Genomic DNA, 16378 nt, shown 5'->3' with positions numbered 1-16378 from the left:
AGGCCTTAAGGGAAATATTCCATGGAAGAGAGTCCATTAAACTCTGCATTTTAAGATTATATGCCATAGGAATTATGTCTGGTTATTCATGTTATGGGGACATCTGTGAAAAAACTATTAGTGCACGGTCTTTCTACAGAAAGAAAGACTAATGTAAATGGCCATTATGAGGGCTGGAGATCCTTTGGAACAAAAAATAGTCATTTAAGTGATATTTGTTGATTCTTCCTATATACAGTATGTGCTAATTTAACCTAGACACCAGCAGTATATAATGATAACTATTAGTTATCTTAGATTTGTAGAAATAGACAGAAGGGTCTTTGACTCTGCACACTATCCCACAAATCTTTTGAAATAGTCCATTTCAGATCTTCAAAGCATCCCTTGATGGAAGTTACTATGTTCAAATAAATAAATAAATAAATAAATAAATAAATAAATAAATAAATAAAATGGACAGAATTCTTTGGGAGGGGACTTCTTCATTCCATGGTACAAAGTTAGTTTGGCCACTCATTCAGTTCCTATTTCCTTTCCTTTTCTAATGGCTAAATGTTTTGTTTTGATCCTTAAATCTTTTCATCTCAATTAATTTTTCAAGCAGCTCTCCTGCCAGCCACGTTTTCTTTTACACACATACATGCACCCATTATCTATACTGTACTTCTACACTGTGAGTCTCTGTACTTCTGCTGTGTATCAGAAACAGAATTTTTAACCAGAAATTCAAAACTGCAATAGAAAGAAGGAAATAGTTATGTCATGTAGGGCCAAGTGTTTTAAGATGGTATCTGTTCAAGGCAGAAGTTAACCAAAAGGTGGAATTCTATAAGAAGAAAGCAGATACGTTGGAGCATAGGTCTTGGTGGGGCAAGTGTATTTTGCATTATCAGAAACTTCAAGACCATTTTGCCCAAAGGGCATTCCATTCGACTCACAAGTTTTGAGTTCATTAAAATGTGAAGCATATCACAGAGGCTATCTCTATGAGGAAGGAGTCATGTCTGAAAAATAATGACAGCCCTTCTGTGGAATGAGAGAGCAATGCGAGTGCATATTTTATGAGGACACAACATCCCTTTGGACAAGGACAGTCATTAAGACAGTCATTAACATATGATTTCCTTGTATTTCCTCCCATAATATAAGGTCATGTTGACTAACAAAGAAGTCCAAGTAAAGGCCTATACAGTATCCAAGTTACTGTGGAAAATGGAACCAACTCCATTAGGAATCTAGTCTTCAAAAAATTTAACACATATTTACATAATCTTTGGGAGGGTACTTGTTCGTTGCAGGGTACAATATTAGTTGACCCACTTAGTCTGTTCATATTTAAATGGTTAAACAGTTTGTTCTTCAACGTGGTCTCTATGAATCCACACTAGTGGGTTAAACAGCGCCTGCGCTGGTCCTCTCCATTTTACTTACCTGTAAACATGGTTCTTCAAGTGGATCTCTATGAATACACATGTCCCGCCCAGCCTCCCCACTTGTCCATCACTATTGAGTGAGGTCCAACTCTCTCTATGTGGCGGCCATATGGAACTGGGGCTTTTGGCGGGCGGAGCATGCGCTATACAGGGCAACCTAAACTTTGTTACTTTTTCCCTATAGCTCTGGAAGATTCCGAGAGGACCAGCGCAGGCACTGTTTAACCCACTAGTGTGTATTCATAGAGATCCACTTGAAGAACCATGTTTACAGGTAAGTAACCTGTCCTTTTGACCCTTTTGGTGCCGATTAAAGTGTTTTAGATACTTAGCTGTGGAGTCCAACTCCCCACTGGGCCTCATTGACAGGGGCGAGATTTGATGATCCATAGGATCCCTTTCAGCTCTGCAGTTCTCTGAAAATTATTAATTATGCAAGAGCTGTCTTGGAAATGTTGTTCTCTCTCATTCACATGCACTCAGCAATAGTTTATGTGCAGAGGCTTCCTAGCCATTACTGCTAGCACTAAGAGAGCCCAAGATGAAGAGCGGAAAAGGCCAAAAGTAAGATCTGACATGACATGGTAAGATGTTAACGTGCAGCTAGGCCAATTTCTGGGAGGCTGTTAGTGTACATTTAGAAATTAAGAAAAACAGTTGTTAGATAGTAATCCAAACTGCTGAGGGGAGTGTCTAATATATTTCATAAGCCATGCAAAAGTGTTCTGTTTACCTAAGCTTTTGTAACACTTTTAAGTTCTATGGGGCTATGTGTTTACCTAGATATCTATTAATGAACCTTGAAAACACAATTGTACAAAACCGTAACCTCCAATACATTCCCCACAAGGAAGCCAACAAGTTAAAGCTTAGTGTAATCTAATTACCATGATCACAAATGACAGTTAGCTAAGATGATATGCCTATACTGTATATGTAATGTATGTATATATATATATACCCATAGGTGGCTCAAGAATGGGGGGAGCCATGTCCCTGCACTTCATTCACAAGTCACCTATGTTTATACCCACCTTGAACCTTAAAAGGAGAAGCAATCTGTCTCAGAGATCAGAGGAACTTTGGCTAGTGGTTAATTAGTGCCAGATGGTAGTTGCATGGCATGCGTGTTTAAGAAAGAGTACAGCTGAGTCAGAGAGTTTGCATTTTGAATCTCACTTTCTCCCCTGTAGGAAATAATCACTGAGCAGGCTCTATTTAGCTCCCTTGCTGTAGACACAAGAGAGGAGAATTGGGAAATGGCATGGCCACCTCAAGGAATGGTGAGGCCTGAGGCAGAAAATCCAGTAACACCACTGTGAGACACAATCCACATAGAAATCCTCCTTAAATGAAGAAGACCTGTACAAGAGTATTAGCATGGGACAAAAAAGCCTGTAACAAAAGCAGGGAGGGAAAACACAAAAACATAGGGAACATGCTACGAGAGAGTGTGCGCAGCATCTGAGGAATGAGACAGGCTCTGTCTGCTGTGACAGATGTGTGGCTGGTTTGCAATCAAGCTGTAGATTAAGCCTTGGGGGAGTTTAGGGGCTTCTGCTTTATTATCAGCTAAAGCCGTGAAAGCTACACAGAATTGATTCCATTTCTAGATCCTATTGTCATGTCCACCCCCACCGAGAGGCAGGCAGAGGAGATAACTTATGGTTGAGTGGCCTAGAAAGCAGCCCCCAGCCCTGCCCGCCTTTTTCAACAACAAGGTCATCCACTCTCCTGCGGATGGGAGCAGGCCTCCTAACAGCATCACGACCCAACTGGAAAAACATACAAATCACATGTGAATCTGTGGGGGAAACTGGGAGCTTGATAATCATAAGGAGGGTTCCCCTGTATTATTCACTACACAGCTAGTAACTCATATCTGTTCTGTATTGTATAGACAACTATAAGGGATTTTTTTAACCACTAAATCACATCCACACAAAGTTATTGGGGCTGGGAGGAACTTTAAAATACGAATTAAAATACACTCAATAGCTACATTGGGGAACAGCAAAGATTACAAGAGAGTGGCATAAATTGCAAACAATAATTAAAGCAAATGACTGTTTATGATTTCTTGCAAAACATATCATGTGGAGATATTCATTCAAAGGAAGCAAACTCTCAAGGCTGCAAGAGTTCTAAAGTGAAATCTGTTATTTTAGGCCTGGATACGTTTTACAAGACAGGTGGCTATAGGTTGGAGTATGGGGCTGACCACAAGGAGGAGAAAATGACCATATTATCCTCAGATGGCTAGATGGATACAAATAAACATCTACATATACCCCACAGAAAAGGGGGAGGAATAGATGGAAAAGGGCCCCTCTGGCCTTCTGAAGGCTATTATGGCCATAATTGTCTTAAGAAATGGCCTGAGTTGTTTTCCTAATCTCCAAGAGACCATACTGTATATCCATAATAAAAGAAGTGATTTTTATGCCAATATGTATTGTCTGAATACAGAATGTCTACAATGGCAAGATGAGACTGTGGCGTATGACTACAGTATATTAGTGGCAGGGAGTGAGCTAGTGTGGGCCACTTTGAAATGGTCATTCTTGATTAGAGTGATCTAATCATGCCAAACAGTTCACATGGAAATCGATCCTGCCAATATCTGAAGTGGCTTAATTAGCAAGCCACTTCAGATTTTTGTAAATTAATCACTTCCTCTGTTCTTTGGCATCAATCATAAAAATAAATAAATAGAAGTAATTTATTTGCCTTTTCTTACAGGGCCAGTCAAGAAACTGCCTGCAGCCAAACACATCAGCAACAGTCTATTATACAGTCAAAAACATTTTTCACTTCCCCTGCCCTTCTGCCAAGAAGCAGAGGAAGTGATTAATTTGCCAATATCCTGAAGTGGCTCACTTATCAAGCCACTTCATAATACTGGTAAATTCAAACCAAAAGGCATGCTTTGCATTGGTTCCAATGATCATACGTGCAGGAAATGATCCAAGCCAAATGAATCCTACCTGCAGCAAAAAAGTAGAAGCCCCTGACAGGGCCTCAGAAAGGTCAGGACTCACTCTGCGGGTGGGCTGGTCCACTCCAACACAGACATCATCTGATCGCCATCTTTAGGAGTGGAACAGCCCATTTCTGCAGTGAACCAAACAGCACACTTAAAAGCCCATGCAGTCAGCTTCTGTGCCTGAATTACTGGGATTTATTATTATGTTTTAACAGAAGTAATTTGGAGCTATAGTCCTGTCGTTATAACCTGTGCACTCCCCTTCAGTAAATTACTGACTCCACTTCAGCCCTGGTTAAGGAGGGAGTGTTCCCCCGGTGTTTCCTGTATGCTGTGATGTGTGGTAAAGTCTAATTGGCCTTGTGGGTGAAAGTGAGAACAAAGAGTCCCAGGTGTTTGTGGGGAGTGATGCCCTGGAAATGACAACTGTTAGCAAGTAGAATAACCACAGATTTCTTAGAAAACTTCTTATGAAGGCCTTTGGGCTACACAATAGCCAACAGTCAAAAATCTGCCATTGCACTTGTTTAATTTCAGCTAATCTTGAAGTTGCTAACCAGGACAAAAAATAAGGAGCCATGTCAGAAAATAAAAGCCAGCAGTAATACTATTTGTTGATAAAAGAGGCAATACATTTACAGAAAATTATTATTCCATGCCTTCCACAACAGGGAAAGCAGGAGACGAAGTGCAACTTTTCCACAACTTGTGGGCTAAAAGTTTAAGAAGAAGAAGGGAAAAGATCATGAGGGTGGCTTTGAATTGCCTTTCTCCATGCTGGGTGAGATGTGGAAGTATTCCCCCCCCCCTCCATTCTGCAAGAGATGAGGGACAACAGGTTTCATTTATGAAGGCCAAGCAGGGATGATCTGTTTGGGGGCCAGAGATGGGGAAAGTCCTGGCAGGATTATAACTGCTGAAGTCGAAAAGCCTATTAAAATTAAAACCAACTTGATTTTTTCAACTGATATAGAAACAAAAGAAGTGCTCCTCTCTGCTAGTCTTTAATCTGCTGGTTAATAGTCAGATTATAGAATGTTTTGGTGCCTGTTTACCCCGAACGCCATATCAGGCAGGCAAGCAAAATACAACAAATCCGAAGTGAAATCCCAAATACAGGATTTGCTTCTGCCCCACATATTTGGCAAATTATATAGAACAGCTCTTTCATCCTGGTGATAACTTTCTGCTCATTGTTTTTCTCTGGAGTCTAACTTGGAATACACTTTTCTCCATATTTAGAAAGAGCAGATATGGGGACCTATAACAACATGTTATATAATAACATGTTATATAGCCGCCCAGAGTAGTAGAATATACCAGATGGGCAGGAGATATATATATATAAAGTGTGTATCTTCATCACTGACTAGGAATGCCAGAGAACTTTTAGAACTCCTGGGAACTCAGAGCACAAGCCTCACAATATCTTTTGGGGCCCACAGAGGACTTGTATTTTCTTTCCCCACTCTCGAACCTGACCCATTACAGTGCCAATGGGTCAGGTTCGAGGTTGGATGTCAGCCCTCACCCTGAGGACTATTATCGTACAGTATTCTGTTTCACAGCTGAGCAACAGGGGGCCTCCAGATGTTGTTGGACTGCAACTTCCATCAAGCCTAGCCGGCATAACCAATGGGGAAAAATGCTGAGCACTGTAGTCTGGCAGTGTACAAAGCACCACAGTGGCCCACTCCTGGTACATACAGACAACACAGACTAATCAGGCTGTTTTGAAGGTTTGAAGACTTCTTAAACTTGCAAACTTTGGTATGCCCGCCTATGTTGTTATTTAGTCGTTAAGTCGTGTCTGACTCTTTGTGATCCCATGGACCAGAGCACGCCAGGCCCTCCTGTCTTCCACTGCCTCCTGGAGTTGGCTTAAATTCATCTTGGTCGCTTTGATGACGCTGTCCAACCATCTCATCTTCTGTCGTTCCCTTCTCCTCTTGCCTTCACACTTTCCCAACGTCAGGGTCTTTTCCAAGGAGTCTTCTCTTCTCATGAGATGGCCAAAGTATTGGAACCTCAGTTTCAGGATCTGTCTTTCCAGTGAGCACTCAGGGTTGAATACCTGCCTATACAGTATAAGTGTAAAAATACTACTTTTGTGTGTGTGTGTGTGTTCTGTTTCACTTTTGAAATCTCCCAAGTTCATTAGTAGCCCAATAATAGAGGACTTTGCAGCAAAATGTGTACAGTATGGAGTGTTTCTGTTCAAATTCCAGCCCCCACTCTAGTCAAATCCAACAAATCTTTATCCCTGCGTGTTTCTGGCCATAGCCTTCATTATGCAATTGTGCCTCTTTCCTCAGAGAATTTCACAGTGGTTCCAGGGATGTCATCCTTAATTTACAATCCTCTTGCATTTTTCCACAAACACATACTTCTTCAACCTATTTAATTACCAGAAAGAAAGAACAAAGTGTGGGAGTAGAAAAGAGGGAATACTTGCACAGTTCTGGGGCAAGGAACATTCTATCTAGATCAGTGGTTCCCAACCGAGGGTCCCCAGATTTTCTTGGTTCACAACTCCAAGAATTCCTGGCCATCCCAATGGTGAAGGCTTCTGGGAGCTGAGGTCCAAGAAACACCTGAGGATGCAGGGCTAGGAATCACTGGTCTAGAAACACCGTGAATGTATCTCTTCCCCTCTCCTCCTCGTCCAGCTGCTCAATTCCACCCCCTCCATACATATTTATTTTTTGTTTTGCTTTTGCATTTCTATGCTATTCCCTTTCAAATTTGACTCCATGTATTTATGAAAATTTTCATTTTTTTTTCCAGTTTCTGTGAACAGATTTCAATGCAAATGAGTTATTATTAATGTGGTGGTCAGTCCCTCCCCATATATTTTTTCTTAAGTTGTTTTAAGCCACCAAATTTAGAATAGGTGGCTACTGCCATCATGGATGACAGTAATGTATGTGCTAGAACATCTTTCAACACTAGCCTCTGGCAATCCTGGACCAAACAAAAAAATTTCCCAAGATAAACTGTGTGTCCCAATATTTGCCAGGGGTGAGGAACCTATATGTGTTTGTTGTGTCATCTAGTTGGATTTGACTTATAGCAACCTTAATAGGCTTTCAAGGCTTGTGGGATATATAAGTAGTCTTTCTGCCAGTACCACCACCTGTCCCAGTGAGTTTCCATGGTTGCACAAAGATCCACTGCGCTGGGTTCCCGAGTGTCACACACACCCCCCCCCAGTTCCCCTGTGTTCTTCCACACAACCCAGGTTCACTTTCAGGTATGACATTTAACTTTCAACCCTTTTCCGCTACCACCAGAGGATACATTCCCCACTCTATTAAATATGACTCTTCAGTGTTATTCAATAAAACAATGTTTATTTAAGTGGTTATTAGTAAATCATGTAAAGTGAATCATGGATGGTTTTATTTTATTCATTCAAGAACTTGTGCTTTGGTAACATTCATATTTGCTTAGGTAGAATCATTTTAATCAAGGTATTTATTCATTTCTTTTCTTATTCCCTACCTTTCTATTACTCTTTTCTAACACCAGGCTGGTCCTAACTGCCTAAACTGCTTCTCTCTAACTCATATTCCTAACTCATCCGTAACTGACCCCAAACTGAACTTTAACTGTCTTCCATTACCCTGATATATATCCTTAGTTCCGCCTCTTCTGTACAACCATTGGCTCCTGAATCAGGGTTCCATTGTGATGGACAGGAGTGGTCACTGACCTGTCCGTCACACCTAGAAAGATATATCCCTCCATATATTGCTGGATTCCAACTAACAACCCTAACAAGCATATCCTGTTTTTGGGAGGTAATGGAAGTTGTAGACTAACATCACCTGGATTCCCACCCATGGTTTAGCGCCCTAGTATCTCTTTATGGTCTAAAGAGAGCTCAAAGAAGTCAATTTTTTGCTAGTTGGAAGTTGCGTTTTTTCATACATCTGTCCCAAATACCAATAAAACCTTGGAAAATGCATCTAAAATCAATAGCTGTTACAGTGAGATGATTGCATCATGTCCTCAGTTACACATATTTTCCAAAGAAACTTGAAAGAAACAATGTAGTGGGTTTGATGCAGTGCCTTCTATACAACAGCACACAAAGGTTAACTGATTTGGCAATGGTAGCCCTCCATTGGTCTGCAGCCAATTTCTAATTCACTTTCCATGTAAGCAGGGAGCTAACAGGTACGGTTTTAAAAAAAAAATAGCACTTTTGGAGTTCACTTGTGAAATACAGAATACTTAGGCAAATGGTACCTACTGCATATCTGCACCATGTCACGTATTTACAAAACATGTAAAGAAAGATCTATCCTGTTTGTCTGAGGTTCATGTGGCATTTATTCTTAGTGTGCTTCTCTCAGTATCAAATAAGCTATGTCCTTTCAGAATCAGCCACAACATCAGCCAGCAGGACAACCAACAGGTCTAAACTCAGCAAGCTTCAAATTATACTTACTGCTGGTAATCTAAAGATGGTTGAATGGAATCCACAAATCCAGGTAAGTTCTGGGGTGTGGGGAGTGAATGTAGTAGGAACAATAGTAGGGAAAAAATACTTTGACATCAGCCCTTGGAATCACAAGTGCTTTCAGGACAGCCAGAGAAAAGTTATTCTCTTTCTCTTTATTTTTGGACTAGACAATGACCAAGCTGGGTAAGGGATGCTGGACATAACTGTCCAAAAAGATAAATTTTCCCAGCTCTCAGAAAAATGCACAGCATAGTGCAGAACAGGAGTAGAGGACCTCCTCAAGCATTCAGGACAGGACTAACCAAATGCCTCAAGATATTCATTGAGATCACCCCAGACAACACAGATGTACTAAACATACTTTGAAAAAGACTTTTAACAGCAAATAACAGTACTGGGAGTGCTAGAGTGAAACCACATTCCACCGACTTTTGCTAAAAGGGCAAAAGAATATAAAAAAATTCCACTTAAAACATTATTCTTGGTTTGTTTTAAGAATAAATATGTTTCTTGTTTAGCCTTATCAGTATTTAACAAGGATGGGCAGAAGATAGATCTGGACTTATTGATGGGTGATTTCCAATGTACAGTATCTAAAATGTTTTCAGACACCAAATTATTTCACAATAGTAACAACACACACACACATGAACACACACACACAACCTTTAAGTTATATTTCTGAAATGAATGAATTGGATAATGATAGAAAAATTTCAACTTCCTCAACAGTAACAAGGAGGACCATAAATTCCATTCAGATTACATATAATGCACAGTTTAAATGCAAGTCCTGCTACTATCCCAGAACAGTGGTAAGAAACTCTACATATGATCAGAACCAATTCCCACTTCATCATGTGTTCTAGGGCTGGTCCCTAGGGTTGCAAATCTAAATTATGTTCTAGTGTCTACAGCCTGATGATCTCCAACAATATCTTCAGTATGAGTAGTTTGTCATTTAAAGGGGAAGGGGTGAAATATTTGTTCTGGGGAAGCCCATGAAAGAGTGCTGTTTCCCAGAAGATAGGATGGTACCAACATCTTCATGCATTCCCAAACTGGAAGATAACCCACACATTATATGAGACCCATATGCTACTCCCCATTTTTTGGCATGACATCTACTGAGAAACTGTAACTGCTATTGTTCTTTGACATTGCAAAACTTATAATCTCCCAACTAGCATGGACTGGGGGATTTGGGAAGTTCAAGTCCAAAAAGCAACATTTCCAACCTCTGCATTTCTATCAGAGCAGCACAGTAATCTTACCACACTAGACATAAAAATCTAATTTTGGCTGCTAAGCAGAATTGAGCCTAGTTACTTGAATGGGAGACCATGAGAAATATCAAGTGTCTCCACAGGACACCAGACTGGCCCCATCTCTACTATCCTCCCAGAAGAAGGGAAAAACCTTTCTCTTTAGGCAAGCCTTCTTTGAGTAACAAGGTACCTGCGTGTGTGTGTTTTTTAAAAGATAGATTGTTATGCATTACTGCTCTGACTGGAGTTTTAATACTACGTGTTTTCCATTTTTGTGTTTTCCATTTCTCAAAGTGACATTTTAAAAAACTTTTTGTATACTTATTGACTTTTGGCTCAATACTGCCTGTTAATTATTTAAGATTCCTCCTTATTCATTGTTCATAGTTTTAAATATCATCTTTTAATCATGTTAACCACTGTTGTATACTTGTTGTTTTCAACCTTTAATATTGTCTTTCATTGTTGTAAGCTGCTTTGGCTCCTTTTCAAGGAAAAAGGTGGGGTAAAAACAAACAAAAAAACAAACAAACGAATGAATGAATGAATAACCAGTATAAGACAGTTCTTTAATAACACTCATTGCTCACATTGCAGCTGACGACTCCTTGGACGACTGAATTAGCTGTCAGCACAGAGTGGTATCCATGGGATTATGATGCATCCTCACCAGTTTTGCCTGAGCTATGTGAAAAGGAAGCCATCCGTGCCGTGGCACAAATCTACCTCCCAGTAACGACCATCCTGTTTTGTGTGCTGGGTGTCTTTGGCAATGGGATTCTGCTGCTGGTTCGTATTCGCTATCATACTGCCCAGTCCCTTGGAGACATCCTCCTCCTGCATCTGGCCATCTCTGACTTGCTGCTGCTCCTGACATTGCCTGTGGCTGTGGCAGGGATGGTGAGCAGCTGGCACTTAGGTACAGCCTTATGCCAGGTTCTACAGGGCTTCCATGCTCTTAACTCCTACAGTGGCTTCCTGTTCCTCATGGGCCTCACGCTGGATCGCTATGTAGCCATTGTGCGGGCACCCATCACCCACCGCTTCTTGCGTCCTGCTGCCAGCCACTGGGGGAGGCTAAGTTCATGGCTGATATGGCTGTTCTCTGTTGCCCTGGCACTGCCACACTTCCTGTATGCTAATGCCAAGGACTATGGAGACTTTGAACTCTGCAGGGTGGCGGTCATCACTACCACTGTTAGGCTGATCCAGGTAGCCTTGGGCTTTGTGCTTCCATTTACCGTCATGGTGGCCTGCTATGCCACCATTGCCCGCACTCTTCTCTCCTCCCCTTGTGCCCAGTCACGCAAAGCCTTGTGGTTGATCTTAGCCTTGGTATTTCTCTTCCTGGCTCTGCAGCTGCCTTATGCTCTTCTCACCTTACTGGACACAGCTGATTTGATAAGTCAGCGGGCATCAAGCTGCAAAGACATCTTCCACCGAGACCTTGCCCTTCTAATCACCAGTGGCTTTGCCTTTGCCCGCTGCTGCCTAAATCCCATGCTTCATGTCTTCCTGGGTGTGCGTTTCCGTAAGGATCTGCAAAGATTAAGCAAAGATTCTGGATGTCTGGGATATTGGAAGTGCTGTGGGGGAAAGCCAAGAAACAGCAGCAGGCAAATCTCACTCAGTACCCACCCAGAAGGAATATCAGGAATCCTATGAAAACGTGGGCACGATCCCTTCCCTAAGAAGAGTCTTGAGATGTTGATAAAGACACTGGTATACACAGTTAGGAGCATGCTCTGAAAGGGTTCATGCCCCCCCTCCATGTGCTCTCTTGATCTTTTGACAATAAAGCTTACATTTTGATGATATTAAGAACTATGGTTTTACATTTCAGTGTTTGCATTCTGTGAGGTTTGCATACGGTGAAATCACTTTTAAAGGAAATAGGTACTTCTATCATTACCCTTTGTACCCTTCAGGTACAAAATTCTTTCAAGCTCAGTCAGACTTGCAAATTAATCTTGTGTTTACTACTCAGTGACCAACCCTCAGGTATCAGATTTGGAGTTTCATGAAAAGACAGCCAATCCTCAGTTGCTTGACTTATCATGGCTGTATATTTACCATCAGGAAAAGAGAGAGATGCCTGCACGTTTTTTTTGGCTTTCATTGCCAAAATAACGTGATCAGCTTCTGATGTGGCTTCTGCTGCTCTGCCTCAAAGCACCAGCTGTGTGTATTCACACATTTAATAACATACAGTTCTTATTCTTCATATGAAATGGAGAGAATGCATCACTTTTGAAATATATTGCAGAGACAACCTTCTTCCAATACAAATATTTATATGTGATTTAGTTTTCAAGGTGGTGCTCAAGAACATATTAAAACCATAGGAAGAGAGAAACCCATGTTTTGAAGCAACATGACAAACATAGCAATAAAATCAATAAAAAGTAGCAGAATAAGAAGTAAAAGAACATGATTTAAAAAAAACAGAATGAATATTTTAAAAGTAGAATTAAAATGTTGCTTAAGCTTGGGTGACTCAACTTTCCTTTCCTTTAGCCTACACTTTTGGGGAGAGAACTTACATGGTATTCTGCACTTTCTGATCCCTGTAAACAGTACAGGTAACAAGCCTTGATGCTGGGAAAGTCTTCAGTCTGAGAGCCTGGGAGGTATTGCAAATCAGAGTAGACGAGTGATATGGATTAAACGTGAGACAGAGGAGGAGTGGGAGGGCCTGCTGGGAATGGACAGGATCAAGGCTACACTACCTCACATCAGTGCACTGGCACTGGAATAAGGTTAATATGGCATGGTGACAATGCTGATGTAGACATACTGTACTAACAAGTGATTGCAGATGCTGTTTCCCATCTCCCAGGGGGTTGATCTGACTGGTGTTCATGATGACTCATAAACATAGATTCAGAAGGTCTTCTCAAAGATAATCTAGTCCAACTCTAGGCTGATGCAGAAAATCTGCTGTAACATCTCTGATAGGGAGTAATCCATCTTTTCTAAAAAAACATTTAAGAAGACATGTCCTCCACATTCTAAGGTGTTTCTTCCACAGTCCATTTGATTGGAATGTTGAATCAAGTGATTAAGCAAGGAAAAGATAAAACACTAATAGCCTTCTAGCCATGGGTCAGGAGTTGAAGCCAGGATGAGACAAAGACAGAGGCTACGTAGGTTAAAAGGGAAACAGAGCAGAGCCTGGTATCTAAAGTCATATGCATTATCATTTTGGCTCTTACTTTAGTCTTTGGGCTGTCTATGGATTAATTCAACTTTATGAAGGCTGGCAGGAACTCTGGTGAATATTCACTGTTTAATAGAAAGCTGCAATCAGAAGAAAATAACAAAACAAGAATCCAGAGGGAAATGGCTGAGACAAAATATATATGCATGCTGGACACTCATCTCAATTGATTAAAGATTAGCCATTACCAAATGTGCTAATTATGTTGTTATCTACTGTTATTTTTCTTCCCAATTAACCAGACCCACCTTTTCAGAACAAGGCTAAAAGTTAAAATCTGTCATTCTCTAGTTGTTTCTTTTAATCATTCCTGCTGCTTACAGAACCAAGCTTCAAAAGAACCATACCATTGTCCCTTTATTTTATGAACATTGTTTGAACGTTTTACCATGTAGTCTAGTCTGACTCTTGTGTCTGATAAAGTGTGCATGATCCACAAAAGCTTACACTAAAATGTAGCAGTCTTCAAGATGCCACAATGTCTTTGTTTTACGTTTTTGCTTTTGTTTTGTGTGTCCCGTTGAAATGCCTGTACAGACTAACAAGGCTAAAGCCAGACTAACAAGGTTAAAGCTTCAAAAACTACATCTGTACAAGTAATTGTTCTAGGTTTGAATACAGAAAAATATATACCCTTTATCTGATACCCTAGAATCTATCTTTCCCTTCTTCTCATTTATCAATGTTATCTGCAGAAGACTCTTTTGTTTGTTCAGAAAAAAACTCTCCTTAATTTTATGAAGACCTCAACAGATGGGAAACTCTGACATCTGATCGTTCAGCCTGGAGGCAGGCAGTACATCACGGCCTCTCCCAATTTGAAGAGACCCTTGTCCAGCAGGCTGAGGCAAAGAGGAAGTCACAAAGGAAGCAAAACCAGGGAGCTGGACAGGGGACAGATTGGATTTGTCTCCAGTGTGGAAGGGATTGTCACTCTCGAATTGGCCTCCTCAGCCACACTAGACGCTGTTCCAAGTCCTCCATACAGAGCACGCTACCATAGTCTTTCGAGACTGAAGGATGCCTACTACTAAAGCAGTCTACAAATAAAAACATTACACTCATGTCACACAAGGCTACATAACATCATGTGGAAAAGAAAAGATTATAGTAGAAAGAGAAACCTTTTCACTCAGCAACTGAGTAAAAATTAAATAGTAGACTGGGGCAAGAAAGAGGCAACCCTAAATGCTTAGTAGAGGCTTAACAGGGTAGATGTCCTTTAGGCTAAAGCCTAACCTAGTGGCACTAAGGAGTTTTTTAATGTGAAGGTGGAAGAATGGTATCTGCTGCTACCTAGGGAGTGTGTGACTCACTAGTGTAAAAATTAGTGGGAAAGGAAACCTCTCCAGGGAAGAACATCACACTGTTTTTATGAAAGACAGCATCCATGAAGATTACATAGATTGTCCTGTTGATATGGCTGGCAGGATTTTCTGCAAATCAAAAAGAGCTCACATTACAGCAAAAAATGCAAGAAAATAATGTATTAAAGGTCCACTCAATGACCGACTAAAATTATCCATTCCAAAGGTATACATAAATGTTAATGTTTTGGAACTGTTAGAACTGTTGTCGTTGCTTACTCTCAAAAAGGAACAGATGAATGCCTTGCATCCAGGCCAAGGCGAACCTTCACAGTGAAGGACTGTATTATCCCATTCAAACCTTCTCAGCTTTTAAGATCTTTTGATTTGCATACCATCCTTATGTGCTTGCTTGGTGAGGATGTGAGAGTCCTTCTCCGTGACTGCTCCAGACTTTAGAATGCACTGGCCTGAGAAGCTAGACTAGACAGTTGGTCAAGCACAGGGATTTATCTTGATTGATAAATGACATCAGAATGTTGCTGGCTTTTTCTATTCAGGCTAGACACTCTAGTGACAGCAGTAAGAGTCAGCAAACTTCTACTAGATAATGACCCATCAGCAAGTTTTCAGCAAGCTGACATTTGATATCACAACCTGAGCCCTGTGGCATAGTGGCAAATTGTGAAATACACAAACTCTTCATGATACTCTTTCCCAACATCATGGTCTTTTCCAGGGAGATTTCTCTTCTCATGAGATGGCCAAAGTATTGAAACCTCAGCTTCAGGATCTGTCCTTCCAGTGAGTACTCAGGGTTGATTTCCTTCAGAATGGATAGGTTTGATCTCCTTGCGGTCCAGAAGACTCTCAAGAGTCTCCTCCAGCACCACAGTTCAAAAGCATCAGTTATTCGGTGGTCAGCCTTCTTTATGGTCCAACTCTCACATTCATACAACACTACTGGAAAAATCATACATTACTGTAGTTTGACTATGCGGACCTTTGTCGGCAGGGAGATGTCTCTGCTTTTTAAGGCAAGTAAAGAGCAAATAAGGGATTAGGGAAGCCGTAAGCATTGCTGTTGTTCAATGTGACCTGCAGAAGGCAGCAGAGACGAGAGTTTCTAAGGGCTCTCGCTCTCTGTATCACTTTTCGCCTGTGAAGTTGAACTCCGTCAGGAAACGTATAGCTTTTCAAAACGTTTCCGGAAGGAGGAAGAAAGTCCTCGGCCTTAGAGCGCTCTGGCCGGTACCCCGTTGGGCGGCGAAGACAGCCGCTTAAGCGTCCTCCCTCCATCGCCGCTCCAGCAAGCCGTGCACCGCACAACCCGTTGCAGGTCTCATTTTGCAACGACGAGCACGAGCGGGCGCTTGTGAGGGAGGGGAGGGCCCACATCACTGCCTTCCGCTCGCAGCAAAAGGCCTACATTTTTTAACCAGAAGCGCGACTGCCTGCTTTACAGCCGCAACCCTTTGCTCCTTACACTAGGAGTAACGCGCTGCCAGTGTGCTGCTCTTAGTTAATCCGTCTTTTCTTTCAGAAATAAGTACTTCCCCACGATCTACCTCAGTTCCCCCCCCCAAAAAAAATGTTTCGGAGGTACTGGTAGATAGTGCCTTGACCAACCAGCTGTTACCAATGTTAGTCATTTTGTAAAAAGAACGTCATTACAACCTTGTTAATCTGC

At 41.3% G+C, this 16378-nt stretch overlaps 1 protein-coding gene across 1 annotated transcript; it reads left to right on the top strand.

The window, feature by feature from the left end:
* Window positions 1-8817: 8817 nt before the first annotated feature.
* CCR10 (C-C motif chemokine receptor 10) lies at window positions 8818-12606 on the top strand. The gene is made up of 2 exons (XM_020796095.3): window positions 8818-8921; window positions 10759-12606. The coding sequence occupies exons 1-2, from the start codon at window positions 8895-8897 to the stop codon at window positions 11824-11826; spliced, it is 1095 nt and encodes a 364-aa protein (XP_020651754.3). The 5' UTR covers window positions 8818-8894; the 3' UTR covers window positions 11827-12606.
* The last annotated feature ends 3772 nt before the right edge of the window (window positions 12607-16378 follow it).

Source organism: Pogona vitticeps, chromosome 6 (assembly GCF_051106095.1).
Source record: "Pogona vitticeps strain Pit_001003342236 chromosome 6, PviZW2.1, whole genome shotgun sequence".
NCBI lineage: Eukaryota > Metazoa > Chordata > Lepidosauria > Squamata > Agamidae > Pogona > Pogona vitticeps.
Note: the sequence above shows the minus strand (reverse complement) of the source record. Positions and strands in the feature narration are given on the sequence as shown.

Excerpts from the sequence above, each read along its gene's own strand:
- CCR10 (XM_020796095.3), top strand. The coding sequence starts at position 8,895 with ATGGTTGAATGGAATCCACAAATCCAG. Across the intron at positions 8,922-10,758 it reads AATGGAATCCACAAATCCAG|CTGACGACTCCTTGGACGAC; the intron begins GTAAGTTCTGGG and ends CTCACATTGCAG.